The 20437-nt window shown below is 52.5% G+C and overlaps 1 protein-coding gene across 5 annotated transcripts in view; it reads right to left on the bottom strand.

Moving 5' to 3' along the window:
* Positions 1–20437, bottom strand: part of DCHS1 (dachsous cadherin-related 1) — a 98782-nt gene that overhangs the window by 29456 nt on the left and 48889 nt on the right. For all 5 annotated transcript variants that reach the window (XM_064441693.1, XM_064441692.1, XM_064441690.1 and 2 more), the window contains one exon: positions 105–293. In XM_064441693.1, coding sequence (XP_064297763.1) covers positions 105–293 — 189 coding nt within the window. The remainder of the gene's footprint in view (positions 1–104; positions 294–20437) is intronic.

Here is a 20437-nt window from a genome sequence, read left to right on the forward strand (position 1 = left end):
GACCAGATCAGAGATGGTGCAAAGAGCAGGAGCAAAGACAACAGTATCCCCTGCACACTGCTGAGTCAGCAGCATCACATCCCCGTGACCTCTCCAGCACTCACCCCATCAACAGCAGTGATGGTGAAATCATAGGCAGACGTGCCCTCATCACGATCCAGAGGCTGCACAGTGCACAGCTGCCCCGTGTGCTTGTCGATGTTGAACTGCGTGGGGACAACACTGCCAATGCCAGAACCAATGGAGTAGGAAAGGGAACCAAATGTGCCACTGTCTGCATCTGTGGCTGTCACCTGGATGAGGGAAGGCACTACATGAGCAGGGCCAGAATCACAGAGAAGACCATCAGCCAGACCCAGCCCATCACCACCACCACCTCCACAACCCAGTACTGCCTTCTGCTCCTTGGCCCACAACCACTGCGCAGTCCCCAAAGCTGGCCATAGTAAAGCAGACTGACAGTTACTACCTCAACCCTGCGATTCTTGTCCCAGACAAGCCACCACTTCCTCTGCAGCCCTCCCTGCAAGAGGACAGGACCCAGGGGCTCACTGGCTGCACAGTGCCTTGGGCAGTGCAGCAGGCAGCTGTGGGGTACCTTAGGATCAGTCTATGCTGGCCCAGTCCCTGTGAGGGGACACAGAAGTGGGGGAGCCAAGCATCCCCGTTGCACCCAGCTTGATCAACCAGCCAGGGACAACCCGCGCTTTCACAGCAACTGCCCCTGGCCCTCTGCTCCCTCTTTTCTGCAAAGATGCTTAAGACAAGATGGGAAGAAAACTAGCCCCCTTTTCACCAAGACCCTGGCTCTGTCCTGCTCTCAGAGCTTTGCGCCCAGCAGCCCTGGGCTCCAAGGATGGTAACTGAGGGTGGGATTGCCCTGTGTCAACCAGGGCCCACTGGAGCCTGGGACACAAGAATTGCATTAGCAGTTACAGACACAGCAGGAGGATTAAAAACGCTCCCTGCTTGCAAGGCCCCAGTTCCTCCTTGGGCTCCTTGCAGAGCTCAGGTCAGCAGAAAACAGCTCCTTCCCCCTGACCCCAGCGTCACTGCCCATGGCTCATCCACCAGCTGGGAGCTCTGCACTGAGAACAAAGCTAGAGGATGGAGCCAGGAGGGAGGCAGCTGGGCCAGGCCGGGTGAAGTGGAGTTCAGGCCTCGTCAGCCACAGCTCCTCCCAGCAGCAGCGCTGGGGCCTCGGCTCCCGTGAGCGAAAAGCACAGGAACGTTGCACACGCGCCAAGGAAAGGGCCCAGCTGGGGGCTGCAAACAGCTTTTTCCTTTGGGCAGGGCCCCTAACCTGAACCACTCACCCGATCATCAGAGATGGAGGAATAACAAGGGAAAGCACAGAGAACGGCTGGGCCAGGGAAATAAAAATAAATCAGCTAGAGGTGGGACCTCCCTTCCCCCAGACTATATGCTCTGCACCCCAGGGAGGGGAGGTGGCACCTGAGATAGCCTTTTGCCAGTTCTCCTGCCCAGTGATCCACAGCCTCCAGGGGAGAGGAGGCACCACCTGCAACAGACCTTCACCAGCTCTCCTGCCCTGCTGCCTGTGGTCTAAGGGGATGCCTAAGGGGAGAAGCTGAGAGCACATCTACAAGGAGCACTGTGCTCCCTGTACAAAGTATTTGCTCCGCAACCCTGCAGCAGCTGACAGAAGAAGCACCGTGAAACAGGATCCCCATCTCCAGATGCAGAGCACTCAGAGTCACAGGTGCCATGACAGCAGCCCAGCCAGAAGGCACTTTGGGAAATTGGACCCACCTGCCTCCCCCTGAGTTCAACATTCTCCCTCCTTCCTGCCCCAGGTCCCTTTGCTGTGGAGCAGCTCGTCTGAGAGCACAAATCTGACCTCACTGACATTGCTGAAACCCATATTCAGGTTACCTCTATTCTGGCTCCGTGTGGGTATTATTACTGGGGTAACAGCCTTGTCTGGGTTTTAGCTGGTAGCATTCTCTACCACTGTAGATGGGAATGCACCTGAAAATAATAAGCTGCCACAATGACTGGAATAGGCACTATGTGGCAAATTAATAACTTCTTTCCTTCAAAGTGAACTGCTTATCACTCTGAAAGTGATAAGCATGTCTGCTGCTTTAATACACTGTACAGCAACAAGCTCTGCAGCGGGTATTTTTCTTAGGGACCTCAGGCCAAGGGCTCTGGTGGTTCCAGAGCAGCTTCACTTCCTCACCTTAACCATCCTCTGACTGTCACCATCCTAAGAAAGATACCCACAGGGGAAGCTTTCTGCCACAGGAGCAGGATCAGATTTTGGGAACAGGGGAGAAACAGACAGGCTGTCACTATTATGCAGTGCAGCACCATCTCTCTGGCTGCTCCCTCGTACCCAGAGCCATTTCCCTGCAAGACTGCCTCATGGAGCCAGTAGTCTGGTATCAGAGGCACATGTAGCTGTAGAGCCAGGGCAAGGTACCCTCACCAAAAAGTTCCCTGTTCACATGTGTCTGCACTCCACCTCCCCACCCTGCTGTGGGACTGTCTGTGGACAAATGGTCTAACACAAACCCTGACTGTACAAGCCCACACAGGGGCCAAGAGAGGTCATGTCACTGCTACACCAGCACTGGTACAACCACTACTGAAGACTTGTGTCTGGTCCTAGTCTCCTTTGTAGGGGTGGTACTAAACTAGTGCCCAGAGAAACACCACAGGAACAACAAAACACCTGAAGGAGCAGCTAACTGTGTTAGCTCAGTATGGGGCGGCCGGACAGTTTGCTTAGCATCTCTGCCAGTGTGTGGAGAGGGAGTGGGGCTGTGGCTGGTGCAGCCCCCCCAGCCCAAGCTCTCCTGCCTGCAGGCACTGCATGCCTGCAGACTGCTGATGCCCTGTGTGTGTGTTCTGTGTGAGGGGGCTGGCCGTCTGCCTGTGGCCAGCCCACGCTCAGCAGGGCCTGACGTAAGCCCCAAAGACAGCACAGACCACTGCTGCAGCTGGGGTGATGTCTCCTGGGGACTTCTCTGACAGGCAGCACAGGGTTTGATCAGCTGCTAGGTATGGCAGACACCTCAATCTAGCTGGCATGTATAGCTGGGACCCCCAGCTGCAGACTGCAGAGCACACGCAGTCTGGGACATGGTGCACATTTTTAGCTGTGAGGATAATTAACCACCAAAAGGGCTCATCAAGGCCTGCGGTGAATTCACCACTCCTGGAAATTTTTAAACCAAGTCTGGATATTTTTCTAGGAACCTTGCTAGAAGCTAATGCAGGGAGGCCTCAGGCTCTGTATTTAGTGCCCACCCCAAATCTTGGATCAACAGCTGGTTTTACTGTAGCTTACTTATGAGGCTCCTTATGTTTGCCTGAGAAATAAGAGGGAAATGGGGTCAAGCTGTCTCTGGGACAGTCCAGGAAACACTCCATTTGGGGTTGTGCAAGGTCTGCTGCTTGAATATGTGGGAGCAGGAGTCAGAGCTGAGTATGAATGGAGCCCCTACAGCCAGCACTCTCACCTCTCACTTCTCTGAACATCTTTGCAGGGCCCAGTCTGGCTGTTCCCAGGAGAAGCTATGCAAGAAGAGAGAGAAGGCGACGGCTGCAGCTGGGAACAAGACACCTGCATGAGCTTGCAGGACCACCACGGCTACACAAGGCACAATGTGCAGAGGCGAAGTGCATGCTGTGCTTCTTACCAAGACTACAGTATGTGCAGCTGCAACCCCATGTGCCAAGAACAGAAGTGTTCACAAAGAGAAAGCGCAGGACGACTCCCTACGCTGGGTGAAAACATTCTGTGCTGTGTCATCAGGCAGCAGCGATGCCAGAGCCCAGCACACTCTCCCCATGTTGGGACTCCAGAGGGTGCTCTGTGAGGCAGGCAGTGTGGTGACCCTGCAGTTCTGACATCAAGAGTCCAGATGTTCCCGTTCAGAGACCCAGCCAGATCAGCAGTGAGAAGGAAACCATGGTGAATTGTTTCTATGGATCATTACATTCTCTGTTGAAGGCCTACTTCTAATCACTGCTACTACCACTGAGTCTGATTCTGCCCTTGTAAGACTAAAGGGTGGTTATTCTGAGAAACCCTCTATGTATTGGTATTGGTGGATGGACGAGGCAACCCATCCCCTTCCTGGATTAACTAGCTGCATGGTCAGAGTATTTTCTGGACTGCAGCTTTCCTCTTCTAACCTGTAGGACCCCATTTTCTGAAGGGAAATCCTTTGCCATCAGGAGATAATGGCTGCATGAATGCATCTTGCTGTCACATATGGGATCTGCTTCTGACAGCAATCAATCAGCTTGATCTTGAAGAGATAGAGGGAGACTGAGACTCAGGGTCCTGCAAAGCATGCTGCTTGAGTCCAAAATGAGGCCAGGGTTTCTGTGCAGCACCGGGCCAGTGCTCCCGCCTGTCTTTCGGCCTTGTTAAGATCTGCTTGGCTGCAAGCACGGTATTTCTCTGGAACCTGCTGCAGCTGTGCACAGTACATGGAGCATTACTCTCCCTCCATGCCTTGTCCTCTCATTCTGCTTAGAGCATGCTCCTGGGATAGCCCAGCCTTCACACAGCCTCACATAGAGCCCACTCAGCCCAGGGCAGCACTGGTGTCCCCCAGCACTGTGCATCATGTTAGCCATGGCCAGGTCCAGCCTGCAACAGGCTACTACACCTCTCCCATGTCCCACAGCACACCCCATCCCTACCTGCCTCTTGTGCCCCACACAGGTCCATCGTGTCCCAGACCCCATACAGATGTTCCCATGGGCAGTAGGACTGGCACATTTCTCTTGTCACCCCAAGTGACACCTCCGTCATCTCCCTGTATTGCCAGCTTCCTCCACTGCCCCCTATCCAGGATATCCCCCAGCCATACAGTGGTGCCCCACAGTTCTACTGTGGATGTGCAGAGCTGGCACCCAACCATGGACTGGAGACCATAGCCTGGGCTTGAGGTACTTGATTTCTCTTCAAGTCTGCCTCCCCCTTGCAGGGCAGCAAGCAAGGCAGCGTGGCCTCAACCTGTGAGGACGTGCTGGCAGTGCCCTGGCTCAGGGCCAGCCAGAACTGGTTGCTCTCCAGCAGTGCAGGATTTAACAAAAATGCAAAAATGTAGAATTCCTTGCTTCAGGGCACAGTGATATCAAATTGTATAGGCTTAGAAAGCAACTACCCACAGAGGAAAAAATCCACTAAAGGTTTTAAACACGAGGACATCCATACTGGGCCAGGAAATCCTTGAGTTGAGGCTGGCACAGTGTGCCAAGGAGGCAGCAGTACCTGAGGGAAGCCTCTGGATCATAGACCCTGGGTCTCACAAAGAACTTCAATTTCCCAGGCCAGCCAGGGGTGACACACAGCTGGATTTGCTGTTCACTAGCAAGGGAGAACTGACTGAAGATGTAGTAATCAGCGGCAGCCTTGGATGTAGTGACCATGAAGTAGCAGTGCTCAGGATCCTAAAACGGTGTGAGGAAGGACAGTAGCAGATTACAGACACTGGACTTCAAGCAAAACTTCAGGTTATACAGGGAACTGCTATGTGGGAGGGATCCGGTGGGAGGGATCCCATGGGAGGCATCTCTGAAGTCCAAGGGAGCTCAGGAAAGCTGGCAAGCCTTCAGGACAGCTTATTCTAGGTGCAAGAGCAGTCCATCCCAGTACTCAGGAAAACAAGGAGACGCATCATCAAATGGCCTTGGCTAAGCAGGGACCTTAGGGTAAGCTGCAGTGCAAAAAAAGCAGCATATGGGAGGTGGACGCAGAGGCAAGCTACAAAGGAGGAATTTGTAAATGTTGCCCAGGCATGCAGGGATAGTGTCAGGGAAGTCAAAGTTCAAGTGGGGTTGAGACTTGCAAGCAAAACTGAGCATGTTAAGAAGAGCCTCTACCACTACGTTGGTAGTAAAAGGCTCAATAAGTACAGTAAAAGGCTCAATGTGATGAGTGATTTAGTGAGAGCAGACACAGATAAGACTGAGACGCTCAATGCCTCCTTCACCTCAGTCTTTACCAACAAGGTCTCCCAGGCCTCCATGCTTTTTGAAAGGGTTCAGAGAGCTACCAGACTGGGATGAAGCGTGAGTTAGATTTCTTCAGTGAACTTGATCCATGGGATCCAACAGGCTGCATCAGTGGATGGAAATAGACTTAAAGGGCTACTCTTTCAAACGTGGTAAATTGGGGAAGATCCCTGACAACTGGAGGAAAGCAAATATTGTACCTCACCTTCAAAAAAGCCAAAAGGGTGATCTGAGAAATAACAGAGTCACAGATTGGTAGGGGTTGGAATGGACCTCTGGAGATCATCTCATCCAACCCCCCTGCTTGAGCAGGTACACATTGAGCAGGGTGCACAGGACCGCATCCAGGAGGGGGTTGAATATTTCCAGAGATGGACACTCCACAGACTTTCCAGGCACCCTGTTTCAGTGCTCTGTCACCCTCAAAGTTAAGAAGTTTCCCCTCATATTCAGGTGGAACTTCCTGTGATCCAATTTGTGCCCATTGCCCCTTGTCCTGTCATTGGGCACCACTGAAAAGACTCTGGCTCCATCCTCTTAACACCCACCCTTCAGATCTCTATAAGGATTGACTTATCAGCCACACTTTGGTCCCTGGGAGAATCAAGGAGTGAGTCCTCTTGGAGCATGTTTTTGGCCACATGGAGGAGCCTGGGAGGGAACCAGCCAGCACAGATTGACTGTCCTGTTGGCTTTCTGTAATGCAATGATGGGATTGGTGCTTGAAGGGGTGAGAGCTGTGGATGACAATTGTCTTGACTTTAAGAAGAAATTTGACAGTCTCCCACGATCCTCCTGTTCAAGGCAGGATATTATGGTTTGGAGGGCTGGACAGCCGGGGTGGGGACAAAACCAGGTTGGAGGGTTGGGCTCAGAGGGTGGTGGCTTATGCTCTGCCTGGAGGCAGGTCACAAGTGGAGCACCACAAGGACCAGCCCCAGGACCTCTCCTGCTTAACAGCTTCAGCTGGAGATCTCCTTCAACATCTCCAGTGCAGGCACAGAGTGCATGCTTGCCAGGGTCACAAATGACACCAACGTGGGGAGGGTGAAGCACCTCGAGGGCCTTGGGTGGGCGGGAGGAATGGGCTGACAGGAACCGCATGAAACTCAGCAAGGACAAATGCCAAGTCCTGCTCTGGGAAGCAGAGCACCCCCGCAACAGCACAGGCTGGGACTGCCAGGCTGGGGAAGCAGCTGCAGGGCAAAAGTCCTGGTGGTCTGGGCAGGCAGCAAGTGGGACACAAGCTACGATGCACCCTTGCTGCAAGGAGAGCCCAGCATCACCGTGCCCTCTGTGAACAGGGGCACAGCTAGGAGGTTGAAGGCAGGGATTATCCTCCCCTCCGCTCAGCCCTTGCTAAACCACATCTAGACACCACATCTCGTTTTGGGCCTCCAGTAGAGGAAAGACCTTGACATACTGTGGTGAGTTCAGGGGCGGCCACTGAGCCGGTCGGTCTGGAGTCCCTGCCCTGTGAGGAGCTGCTGAGGGACCAGGGCTTGCTCAGCCTTCAGGAGAGAAGCCTGCAGACCTAACAGCAAGCTGCCAACACTGATGGGGAGCTTAGCAAGGAAACAGAGCCCGGCTCTTCACAGTGGTGCACGACAGGAGACAAGAGACCGCGTCGGTTCAAATGAGGACTTCAGGCTGGATCCGGGGGAAATTTTTTTCCCTGTGTGGGCCATCCGGTATTGCAGCAGGTTGCCGAGAGAGGTTGTGCAGCCTCCATCCTTGGAGGTTTTCAAGATGCTACTGGATGAGGCTTGAGAGCAGCCTGCTCTGACTCCACAGCTGCCCCTGCTTCGAGCAGGAGGTTGGACAAGAGACCTCCTAAGGTCTCTCTAATCTGCATTACTCTGTGACTCAGTGACCCAGCTGTTGCACCCTTTCCCCAGCACAGGCTATTGGACACTAGTAAAGCAGCTTACTCTGCTATACAGAACTTTGCTCTCCTGTACTAGAACTGCTTTTTGGCTCCTTGTCTAGCACTCAGTGTAGCCCTGTGCTATATGGCCCTTTATCTTGAACATTGTAGGATCCCTATCTGAGGACTCACAACTGTTGCACACTCAGCAGCAGCAGCCACCCTGGATTTGCTGCAGAAAGTTCAGCCAGTCCCAGCAATAGATGCTCCCCCTCCTCTTCTCCCATTCATACACAGGCTAGTTCACAATTCTTCCTCTGAACCCATGTGCTCCTTTTCTGTGGCCATGGGGCTGGGCAAATGCAAGGCATTTGGGAGGACTCCAGCAACACAGTCCCCAAATCCCTGTTTGTCTTATAGGCAAAGAGCTGCAGGACTAGTTGGATTTTCCTCAGGTATCTGTGTCCCTACAAGATGCCAGGAGCCTTGCACCCAGCCAAAGGCATACAACACCATAGCATCCTTCCACATGCATGTACCACCATGTGACTCAGCAGCCGCCCCCACTTCTGTTCATAACCCACAGCAGGGGTCACAGCACGCTGAGGTCCAGTGCGGAACAACAGGTACAGATTCCCAGGAGGTGTCTCCAACGGAATCAACATCTCCCAGACACATAAACATGCAGTGACACTCCCAGACATGGCAAACAACAGTGATTCAATATATTACATCTTACAAAGCTTCTACTCACCAGCATCACATAGCAGAATGTACACATGTCCGTGTGCTCATTCTCTGTTCCCTTAACTTGTCTGCAGGCTGCTTCTCTCCTGCAGCACTGCCTTGGCTTCACTGACTGTGTGCACTAAGTCTGGGCCCATTTCTAGCACCTCCTGAACTTCTGCCTTGCGTGTTTTCACAGTTCTAGCATGTCCAGGGTCTATCTTTCATACAACTCTTTCCAGACCTGGGTCCTAGCAAGGGTAAAGCCTCCTCATGCTGGCACAGGCTGAGAGTTTTCAGGTGGTATGTAGCCAAAGAGAGAAAATACTCACTGGGGAAGGAAGAAATAAGCATAAACCAACCCCTTTCCCAAGAGCCATGAGACACCCACTGTATTTGGCTTGAAACAAGTTTATACTAAGGCAAAAGACAGCAGTGGTCAGCAGGATCCTATGCCCTTCCTTAGTTAATGTTTTAGTCCTAGCTCATTCTTGAGTACTAACAAGATGGGCTAGCAATTTAAAGATGATTTGGAAATAGGTTGTATGCTCAGTTTTTGTTGTTTCCTCCTTACACCAGACAAGGGAAATAAGAAAATAATACAAGCTAGAACACATGACACACCGTGTAGCAGCACAGACCAAGAGGCAGGCTGCAAAGGAAAACCTGATGGAGGGGAATTAAGGTTTTGCTTACTGAACAACTGAAGCAAGAGAAGGGAGAGGCAGGGGAAAGCCAGGGAAGATCTGCTGGAAAAGTAGCATGGTGAGCTGTAGGCAATCCAGGAGATTCCTAGAGTGCATTGAGGATAACTTCTTGAGTTAGGTAATAGACAGCCCTACCTGATGGGATGCAATACCAGCCCTGATGGTCACCAATGCAAGTGAGCTCATCGGTGAGGTCAAGATTGGAGTCAGGCTGGACTCCTGAGGGGTATGGGAAGAGCTAGGAGTATAGTCAGGACCCTAAATTTTAAGAAAGCGGACTTCTTCAGGGAGTTAGTCAGCAGGAGCCCCTGGGAAACATTCCTCGGGCAAGGGAACAGAACAGAGCTGGCAGTTCTTTAAGGACACGTTCCATACAACGCAAGAGCACTCAGTTCCCAGGTGTAAGAAATCAGGCAAGCAAGGGAAGAGACCAGCATGGCTGAGTCGACACTTGCTGGTCAAACTAAAGAGCAAGAGAGAACTGCACAGGCAGTGGAAGCAGGGACAGGTATCCTGGGAAGAGTATAGGGACACTGCCCAGTTGTGTAGGTGCAGCTGGAGCTGAATTTGGCAAGGGATGCAACAAATAACAAGAAAGGCTTCTACAGATATGTCAACCAGAAAAGGAAAGTCAAAGAAAGAGTACTTCCCGTGATGAACAACAATAGTGGCCTGGTATCAACAGATGAGGAGGAGGCTGAGGTACTCAATACCTTTTTTGCCTCAGTCTTCACTGGTGATGTCGCTCCTCACCTCTCCCAAGCCAATGGACCGCAGGATAGGGACCAGGGGGATAAAGTCCCTCCCACATAAGGGAAGATCAGGTTTGTGACTGCCTGAGGAACCTGGATATACACAAGTCTATGGGATCTGGTGAGATGCATCCCAGAGTCCTGAGGGAATTGGCTGATGTAGTTGCTAAGCCACTCTCCATGATATTTGAAAAGTCATGGCAGTCAGGTGGAGTCCCTGGGGACTGGAAGAAGGGAAACATTGTGTCCATCTTTAAAAAGGGTAGAAAGGAGGACCTGGGCAGCTATTGTCCCGTCAGCCTCACCTCTGTGCCTGGGAAGATCATGGAACAGATCCTCCTGGAAGCTATGCTAAGGCACATGAAGGATGGGGACGTGATTCGGGGGAGCCAGCATGGCTTCTCCAAGGGCAAGTCCTGCCTGCCCAACCTAGTGGCCTTCTCTGGTGGAGTGACTACATCAGTGGGCAAGGGAAGAGCTATGGATGTCATCTACCTGGACATGGTCCTCCATAGCATCCTTCTCTCTAAACTGGAGAGATACGGATTTGAAGGGTGGACTGTTTGGTGGATAAGGAACTGGCTGGATGGCTGCATCCGGAGGGTAGTGGTCAATGGCTCAATGTCCAGCTGGAGACCGGTGGCAATTGGTGTCCCTCAGGGGTCTGTGTTGGGCCCAGCGCTGTTTAATATCTTCATCAATGACACAGACAGTGGGATGGAGGGCACCCTCAGCAAGTTTGCAGATGACACCAAGATGAGCAGTGCAGTTGACACACCTGAAGGATGGATGTCATCCAGAAAGACCTGACCACGCTGGAGAGCTGGGCCTGGGCGAAACGGATGAGGTTCAACAATGCCAAGTGTAAGGTCCTGCACCTGGTTCGGGGCCACCCCTGGTATCAATACAGGCTGGGGGATGAAGGGATTGAGAGCAGCCCTGCAGAGAAGGACTTGCGGGTACTAGTGAATAAAAAGCTGGACATGAGCTAACAATGTGTTCTTACAGCCCAGAAAGCCAACCATATCCTTGGTTGCATCAAAAGAAGCGTGGCCAGCAGTGCAAGGGAGGGGACTCTTCCTCTCTGCTCTGTTCTGGTGAAATCCCACCTGGAGTATTGCATCCAGCTCTGGAGTCCTCAGCACAAGAAGGACACGGACCTTTTGGAGCGGGTCCAGAGGAGGGCACAGAAATTATCTGAGTGCTGGAGCACCTCTCCTACGAGGACAGGCTGAGAGAGTTGGGGCTGTTCAGCCCGGAGGAGAGAAGGCTGTGGGGAGACCTTATTGCAGCCTTCCAGTACTTGATGGGGGGCAATCTCCTTAGCAAGGCCTGTTGTGACAGGACAAGGGGAAAGGGTTTTAAACTAAAGGAGGGGAGATTTAGACTGGAAAAAAAGGAAAAATATGTTTTACAATGAAGGTGATAAAAGACAGGAACAGGTTGCCCAGAGAGGTTATAGATCCCCCATCCCTGGAAGTGTTCAAGGTCAGGTTGGACGGGGCTCTGAGAAACCTGATCTAGTTGAAGATGTCCCTGCTCACTGCAGGGGGTTGGACTAGATGACCTCTAAAGGTCCTTTTCAACCTAAACCATTCTATGATTCTATGATTCTATGATATGTGACTTCAATATGAGAGGACAGCCTGAACCAGAGTCTGGCATCCTGGTACTGGTGAAGGAAGCAGGCAACCTGGAGATCCAGCTGGAGATCGGGGCTGCAGCCTGAGTCTGGGGCCAGAAACCAAAAGCATCCTTAAGGAAAAAGCTGCATTTCACTACAGACTTTGGAGACAAGCTTTTTAGTATGGACAGTTGTTAATCAGTGCTGCATGCCCCATAGCAGGATGGGGGAGAGGGGACAAAGGCACTCCAATGCTGACAGCTGCTAAGTGGTCAGTGAGCCCTTACAGACAGCCCCAGCAGGATGTTTTGTACATTGGGCAGCCTCTCCATGTCTACAGAAGTTGTTTGCGACCACTATGAAAAGACTGAGAAAGTTCTCAAGTCTATATGCATGACAAACAGTGAATATTTAGAGATGTGATTATCTAGATACTGTAAACTCAGACTCAAGAATATCATGGCAGTCATGTGAAGGCTAGTATGCAAAATGCATGCCAACAGGAGAAATGTGCTAACTGAAAAGCACACAAAAAATACAAAACGTTAAAACAAATAGCTACAGTTTGGCACAGTCACCATCTGTGTGCCAGGGAGGAGAACTGGGAAAGCCCTGAAGGATGAAAGGCAGCCTGAAGGAAAAGGGGTAGGGCAGTAAATGCAAAAGGAACTACACAGTGTAGTGATAGCATAAGGCTGGGATATGCCACTGTTATTTCTGCATTAAAAATCATAGAATCATCGATTAGTTTGGGTTGGAGGGACCTTTAAAGGTCATCTAGTCCAACCCCTCTGCAATGAACAGGGACATCTTCAACTAGATCAGGTTGCTGATGTCAAGTCAGGAAAAGAAACTGGATGAAAGTGACAGACAAAATATGTATTATTCCTTTCATGTAATGCATGCAAATGAAATGGCATGTGCCCCTTGGGATCACAGAATGTGTTAAGGAACCCAGGGGATAAACCTGATGCTGTGTTTTGAACGGTTCTTTGATAGGTATAGAAGAGGCTGCTACCACGGAGGGGCTCAGGGACTACATCTGGGGTGTTTTCTGCTGAAATCACTAACGGATCGTTGTAATTGCATGAAAACGTAACTGCTTGCATTTAATTCCCAGCTGGATTTGACTATGGCAAGGGATGTCAAAATCAAGAAGAAGGGCTTCTACAAGTGTGTAGGTGACAAAAGGAAGGCTAGGGAAAATACAGGCCAACAGCTGGGGACCTCGTGAGAGAGGACAAATAAAAGACTGAGGTACTTAATGCCTTCATTCGCTCAGTCTTTACTAGTAAGACCAGTCTTCAGAAATCCCAGGTTCCAGAGTCTGAGGTGAAGGCTGGAGCAAGGAAGACATGCCCTTGCTTGGAGAGGATGAGGTCAGTGAATTCTTACACAAACTGGACATACATAAGTCCATGGGCCCTGATGGGATGCATCCACAAGCGCCAAGGGAGCTGGTAGATGTCACTGCAAGGCCATTCGCAATAATCTTTGCTCAATCATAGCGTTTGGGACAAGTGCCTAAAGACTGCAGGAAAGTACATGTCACTCCTATCTTCAAGAGGGTAAGCAGGAGGTGCCAGGTGGGACCCAGGTAACTACAGACTAGTCAGCCTCACCTCGATCCCTGGGAAGGTGATGGAGCAGTTAATCCTGGAAAGTGTTTGCATGCACATGAAGGACAAGAAAATCATCGGTAGTAGTCAGCACGGTTTCACCCAAGGGGAAGTCATGCTTGACCAAGTTGATAAATGACTGGCCTGGTAGCTGAAGTAAAAGCAGTGGATAGTGTCTACCTGGACTTCAGTAAGCCTTTGACACTGTCTCCCATAAGATCCTCATAGACAAGCTGTTGATGAATGGGCAGGATGAGCAGTGAGGTGGATTGAAAACCGGCTGAATGGCTCAGCCCAGAAAGTGGTGATCAGCAGCACAAAGTCCACTTGGAAGGAAGTAGCTGGTGGTATACCCCAGGGGTCAATACTGGGTCCAGTCCTGTTTAACGTCTTCATTAATGATCTAGATGACGGGGCAGAGCATGCCCTCATCATGTTTGCTGATGACACCAAATGGGAAGGAGTGGCTGATGTGCCATAGGGTCGTGCTGCCATCCAGAGGGACCTTGGCAGGCTGGTGAAATGGACTGACAGGAACCTCATGAAGTTCAACAAGAGGAAGTACAAAGTCCTGCACCTGGGGAGGAACAACCCCATGCAAGAACATATGCTGGGGGCTACCCAGGTGGAAAGCAGCTTGGCAGAAAAGCACCTGGAGCTCCTGGTGGACACCAAGTTGAACATGAGACAGCGATGTGCCCTTGCTGCAATGAAGACAAACGGAATCCTGGAGGAGTGTTGCCAGCTGGTTGAGGGAGATGATCCTTTCCCTCTGCTCTACTCAGCACCGGTGAGGCTGCAACTGGAATGCTGGGCCCAGAGAGTCTAGTGAAGGGCCATGAAGATGATGAAGGGACTGGAGCATCTTGCCTATGAAGAAAGGCTGAGGGAGCTGGGACTGTTCAGCCTGGAGAAGAGAAGGCTCAGGGGCTATGTCATCCGTACATGAAAGAGGACACCAAGAGGACGGAGCCAGGCTCTTCACAGTGGTGCCCAGTGCCCAGCACCAGAGGCAACAGGCACAAACTGAAACTCAGGAGGTTCCCTCTGAACATCAGGAAGCACTTTTTCACCATGAGGGTGACCGAGCTCTGGCACAGGTTGCCCAGGGAGGTGGTGGAGTCACCATGCTTGGAGGTATTGAAAAGCCACCTGGACATGGTCTGGGGCAACCAACTCTGGATGGCCCTGCTTGAGCGGGGCAGGGGTTGTACTAGATTATCTCAGGCGGTCCCTTCCAAACTCAACTGTTCTGTGATCTCCAGCCTAAGGCCGTCCTGAACCTCCTACTTCCCCTTTCAGCTCCAATCCTTCTGAGAGAACTGATGTGCTCCAGCAGCTCTGCACTACACCCCAGATCATTATGAGGCAGCAGCTGTGACCTGTCCCTTCTTCCCTGCAGGTTTGGTGAGAAGACGTCACTTGTGTACTCTGCACCTACCGCAGCTAGACATGCTGTGGCCAAAAAAGAGCAGAAGTGGATGACAAAGAAGAGCGGCAGGATGGCTCAGAGTTAGGCAGAAAGAAACCTGAGCACAGTCTTAGGGAGTTATGACTGCTGTGAGGGAAGGAGGGCAGGTGCTGGGCAGGTGTGTTTCTCCCCACCGCATGAAGAGCTGGGAGGACAAAGATGGGCATTGAGGCCTTGTTATTTCATGTCCTCCTCCTAGTCCCCCAGCAAGGCAGGAGGGAAGAGTGGAGCTAAGGCACCAGAAAGCTCTTAGTTCCCCAGAGTCAGGGATGGATGGAGAAGCACAGCCCCACAATGGGGTCCTCAGCTGCATCACCTGTAGGAGTCAAGGCTTCTCCTTTACAGAATCACAGAATGGTAGGTTTTGGAAGGGACCTCTGGAGATCATCTTGTCCAAGCCCCCTGCTTGAGCAGGGAGCACAGAAATGCATCCAGGTGGGGTTTGAGTATTTTATTGGTCCCAGTTAGAAATATGCATACTGACTGTTCCCTATAGAACTGACATTTTGAGACTGTAATTTGTGGAGTGGAAGATGTGTAGAGACACTGAATAGGAAGGAAGCGTAGCACTTGTGACATGGAATCATAGAATTATTAAGGTTGGAAAAGACCTCCAGGATCACCAAGTCCAACCTTAAACCCAACACTACCATGCCTCCTAAACCATGCCCTGAAGTACCATGTCTATGTGTTTTTTAACACCTCCAGGGCTGGTGAGTCCACCACCTCTCTGGGCAGCCTGTTCCAGTGCCTGACCATTCTTTCAGTACAGAGAGATGCTCCAGTCCCCTGATCATCTTGGTAGCTCTCTGCTGAACTCCCTCCAGTAGTTCCCTGTCTTTCTTGAACTGAGGAGCCCAGAACTGGATGCAGTACTCCAGACACGGCCTCATCAAGACAGACTAGAGGAGGAGGATAACCTCTCCTGATCTGCTGGCCACACTCCTTTTAATGCACCCCAGGATACCATTGGCCTTCTTGGCCACAAGGGCACAGTGCTGGCTCATGGTCAGCCAGCTGTCCACCAGCACTCCCAGGTCCTTCTCAGCAGAGCCGCTTTCCAGCAGGTCAGCCTGCAACCTGTACTGGTGCATGGGGTTGTTCCTCCCCAGGTGCAGGACCTTGCACTTGCTCTTGTTGAATTTCATGAAGTTCGCCTCGGCCCAGCTCTCCAGCCTGGCCAGCTCTCGCTGGATGGCAGCACAGCCTCCTGGTGTATCAGCCACTCCTCCCAGTCTTCTATCACCAGCAAACTTGCTGAGGGCACGCTCTGTCCCTTCATCCAGGCCACTGGTGAATATGTTGAACAGGACTGGACCCAGCACAGATCCATCTAGAGGTCAACTCCGGACCCCCTCTAACACAGACATTCCTTGCACTCCCAGGCTCACTGCTCACCCATGTACCCCCCTACACAGTCCACAGTGCTGGAAAGGGAACGAAGTGCTTCTCAGCAGCTCGGGCCTCCATTCTCTGGCTGTCCTCCCCATTTCCAGCGAGCGCAGTCAGCATGCAGGGAGCTCATCTGGAGCCCTGCCCTGGCTGGATCTCTGCTACGCACATGTTACGCTGTGGCTTTGGCAAACATCTGGCTCTGGGCTCCCGCCCCTCAGAGTGACGGCTCTTGGTGGGAGAGGAGGGGAGGCTGGCGCCAGTGTGGTCAACGATCCCACGCACAGCTCCCTTTGCCTGAGCGTGTGCCAGGCGTCCTGCCCTCCCCAGCCCTGGCACAGCTGCTGACCAGCTAAAAGCAGCCAGGGAGCGGCCACAGCTGCTATTTCAGGAGCTGTCTCTGGCTCCTGGGCTGCGTCTCCGTCTCCACCATGCTCAGGCCTCGGGGGAGTAAGCGGGGGTCAGGGTTTGGCCCCAGCGACTGTCCAGCACACGTGGCCCAGGCGAGGGTCAGACCCTGAGGCTTCAGGGAGCACCACGTCCGGGTGGAGCCCTCTACACAGCTGCAGGCACTGCGTGCTTGCACCACTGGCTCCCTGCAACCCAGAAGTTACAGGGCACGGGCAAGGGGCTCTTGCTAGTGGCCCCACAGCCACAGCGTAGGCACGGACAGGCACAGGGCTGCCACAGCCATGCACAGCAAGGTATGCAGAACAGGGACAGCCTACAGCCTCTAGCACTGCTCTGGGATGGGGTAAAACCCTCAGTTTTGAGGCGGGAAAGCAGTTTAGTTATAGACATTGGCATGGAGATACCTCCATGACAGTGGAAGGTGAAGCTGGGCAACATGCTGAGAAGACTGGGGGCCAACACTGCCTTTCTGGGAGCCCTGGTCCTCTGAGCACAGGGGCAGAGTAAGGCACAAAAGGATGAGGAGCAAGGCTCACACATAGGCACCCAGGTGTCCTCTCTCATGGCACAGTAGGGAGGTCAAATGGGAGCTGCAGCAGGGACCTAGAGGGCACGAGGAGCCCCAGCAGAGTGTGCTGGAGCTTGGGAGCTGAGCAGGGCAGGGAAGCTGTGCCTCTGCAGAGGAAGAGTGCTCAACGTGGGGGGGCTCAAGTCAGGCAGGAACAGTGCAGTGTGGGAAGTAACAGGGCTGGCCTTGGCCTCCTGGGGGGCACAGATGCCAAGAAAGACTCCAAACCAGGGTGTTGGGCTGGATTTCAGCTGTGCAGAGCTCAGGCAGGGAGTGCTTAGAGCAGGTCTACACAGCGAGATAGGACACGGCTGGGCAAGACATGCAGGTGGGACTGGGGCTCGGGGCAGCACGAAGTTGAGCATGCCAAGCAGGGTGACCCTGGGGAACAAGGCAGGGATGCGGAGCAGGAAGAGGCTGGAGTGTCCCAAGGGTCTTGCAGGTGAGGGAGAGCACTGCCAATGAGAGCTGCCCTGGGGGAAAAACAGGGAGGGTCCCTGCGGGGAGCAGGCAACAGCAGCTGGCAGCAACCAAGGGGTGTGGAGAGAACTAGAGGTAGCGGAGACTGAGGAGGGGTGGCGGGTCAGGCTGGTGGGCTGAGGCTCCAGGAGGGTAGGCACAGGGACTGGCACTTTGGAGGGCAGCGTGCACAGGTGTGGAGCTGTGGGGGGACGTGGAGGAGGGAGGGTGTGAGCAAAGACTGTGGGAGGAAGGGGAGTTATGTGGGGCCTGGGGCTGAAGCAGAGGTGAGGGAAAAGGGGCAGCTGTGAGGGGGCTGGGGATCGACGTAGAGGAAGGAGGGAGCTGTGAGAGGGGGCTGGGGGGGAGGAGCAGAGCATGGAGGGAGAGGAGTGCGAGGGGCTGGGGCCTCTCGGCTGCAGTGGAAAAGCTGCTGCAGCTCCAGGGGAAATGCTACTTGAATTAATCATGGCGCTGGCTGCTGTGCCAAGCCCAGGAGGAGGCTGCTGGCAGTGCAAGGAAATAACTTTCACAGGAATTTGGAACAAATGCAGCTCTTCTGGCGGTAACAACAGCACTCACCTCCCCCACAACCTCCTCATGTACCAGCATCTCCCCCATGTCCCCACTCCTTTTGTACCCCCAGACTCTCCCACATTACAAGCCTGCTCTCCCAGAAGCATGGTGCACTCCCTTCTCCCACACTGCTCCCCAGCAAGCTCACAGGCATCTTCCCGTATTGCCTCGGAAAGCTTGCCTTCTTGTTTCTGAGGAGGGGGAGGCCTGTTTTATGTCATGCAAAGGTCTGAAAATAGGTTAATGCTAAATCCCTTGTTGCAAGAAAATGAATGCATGTAGTAATGTCCTCCCCACCTCCTGCCACTCTCTTTGGCAGCAAAGTCGGTCCTCATGCTGTTGCAGTCCCCATGCATGGCTACTCCCCGTGTCCTCTCACAGCCCCCTTCAGTAGAATAACCAATGCATCAAGATTATCCGTCAAGACTGTTTTTCAGTAATACAGTATATGTGGCCTGGTCTAGCCTACAGTACTTCATACAGGTCTTCCTATCTGGGGCACAGCCCAAAAGGCTGTCCCAGTGCTGTGCATGCAGCACAGCCAGTCCCACACAATCACAAATCAGTACTCAAACTTCAAAACTCATCAGCCTTGTCCTCAAAATGGCAAGATAAGACTATAAATTAAGCGTGTTGCTGGTCATCTTTTTATTTCTGATGTCCTTGTTCCCCAACAATTGTGGGTATGGCTGCAAAGGAAATATGTAGCCTCTGGTTCCAAAATCATTAATATTGGATCTATGCAAGAATCAATAATCCACCATCTCATCTCATACACATTTCTGTCAAATCACCCTGTGCTCACAACATGGGGTTTACACAGCTCTCTGTGCTTTATGCTGGCCGCCAGAGGACAGAGAATACTTGATTTAGCATGAAAAGCTAGAAAGGCCCAGAAAGACAATATCTGACCATGCATGCAGCTTGCTGGTACAAAGTCAAATGTTTAAAACAAATTTAAGCTAGCAGGGTGAATTTATACCAGAAGAGTGCTTCACATCATGTAACCCTAGCATTTGAATGTAGTCTGATGAGCCCTAAAGCTTCTATATTATCAACTCGTGGCCACATAGAGAAACAGAGACAACCACTCAGTGACTAGTCCTTGCTCTATTTTCTGCTGGTGTCATGTTCACTGATTCCCTGGGCTCCTTCTCCACTGGTGTTTCTCTCTCATCTCAGACTTGAACTGTGAGTTTGCTATTTCCTTTGCTTAGTGCTCCTGCAGAGTCTGCTACTGTGGGACCTGGCCCATGATAAACACAAGTAATAAATAAAGATGATGTTATGAGATCCTTTTTCTTTCTTGGGATCTCAGGCCAGCAACCTGCTCTGCTCATCTCTGTTCATACACCAAACACAAAGACTGACCTGGCAGAGAGCATGGGGAGTGCAAGGGAGCAAGAGACCTGCAGCCATTCTTCAAGCCTCTTCTGGTCACTCACATGGACTCCCCGCTTCCCCATCATTCTGTCCTGCCCATGGAGAGCAGATGTCACTGTCTGAAAATAGACCTGGTCCTCCCAGGGTTTTTTTGCTTAGAAACATGGGAATCCAATGGAGAATCAAACCCATTCAGTTCTGTGCTGACCTTGGAGGCTATCCTGTGGCCTGCACATCATGACGGCAAGGCCTGCTTGTGGCCTAAGCTCTCGTGACTATTATGCAAGTCTGGACCAAATCCAGACCTTGACAGAGACCCTTTAACTTCCCAAGGCAGGATGAGCCCTGGTGCCTTAAAGTCACAGACAGATGGAGTCAAGCAGGAGCAGTTGCCCACAGGGGTTGTGGGGCATGCGCGACCCCATGGGACACAGTGCTGGCTGTTGGCCACCGTGGATTCTGACAGCACCTCTGAAGCCCTCCTGTTTGGGGCAACAAGGGTACTGTGGCTGAGGGGCTGGCACACCAGGCAGCTGTGCTCTGAGACCTGCGGTCCCTGCCCCGGCTCTACCCAGCTCCCCAACCTGGCTCGCTCCTGCTGCGGCCCAGTGCCGAGCCGGCAGCCTGGCCAGCCTCCTTTCCCATCCTCTCACGTTTCCCGGCTCAGAGGAAGCAGCAGCAGATGTGTGAGCTGTTTGCTTTGTGCCGAGGCCACGCGGGAGTTACCTGCGCTCAGCCCAGACGCGCCGTTTCCAAATGAAACATGAGGGCTGAGCCAAGACCATCGAAATCTGGCCAAACCCTCAGTCGCTGCTGGCCGCTGGGCCAGCACCTTCCCCTGTGCGGTGGTGGAGTTGGGCTGGCCCCTGTGCTACACCG

Source organism: Phalacrocorax carbo, chromosome 1 (assembly GCF_963921805.1).
Source record: "Phalacrocorax carbo chromosome 1, bPhaCar2.1, whole genome shotgun sequence".
In the NCBI taxonomy this organism is placed as follows: Eukaryota; Metazoa; Chordata; class Aves; order Suliformes; family Phalacrocoracidae; genus Phalacrocorax; species Phalacrocorax carbo.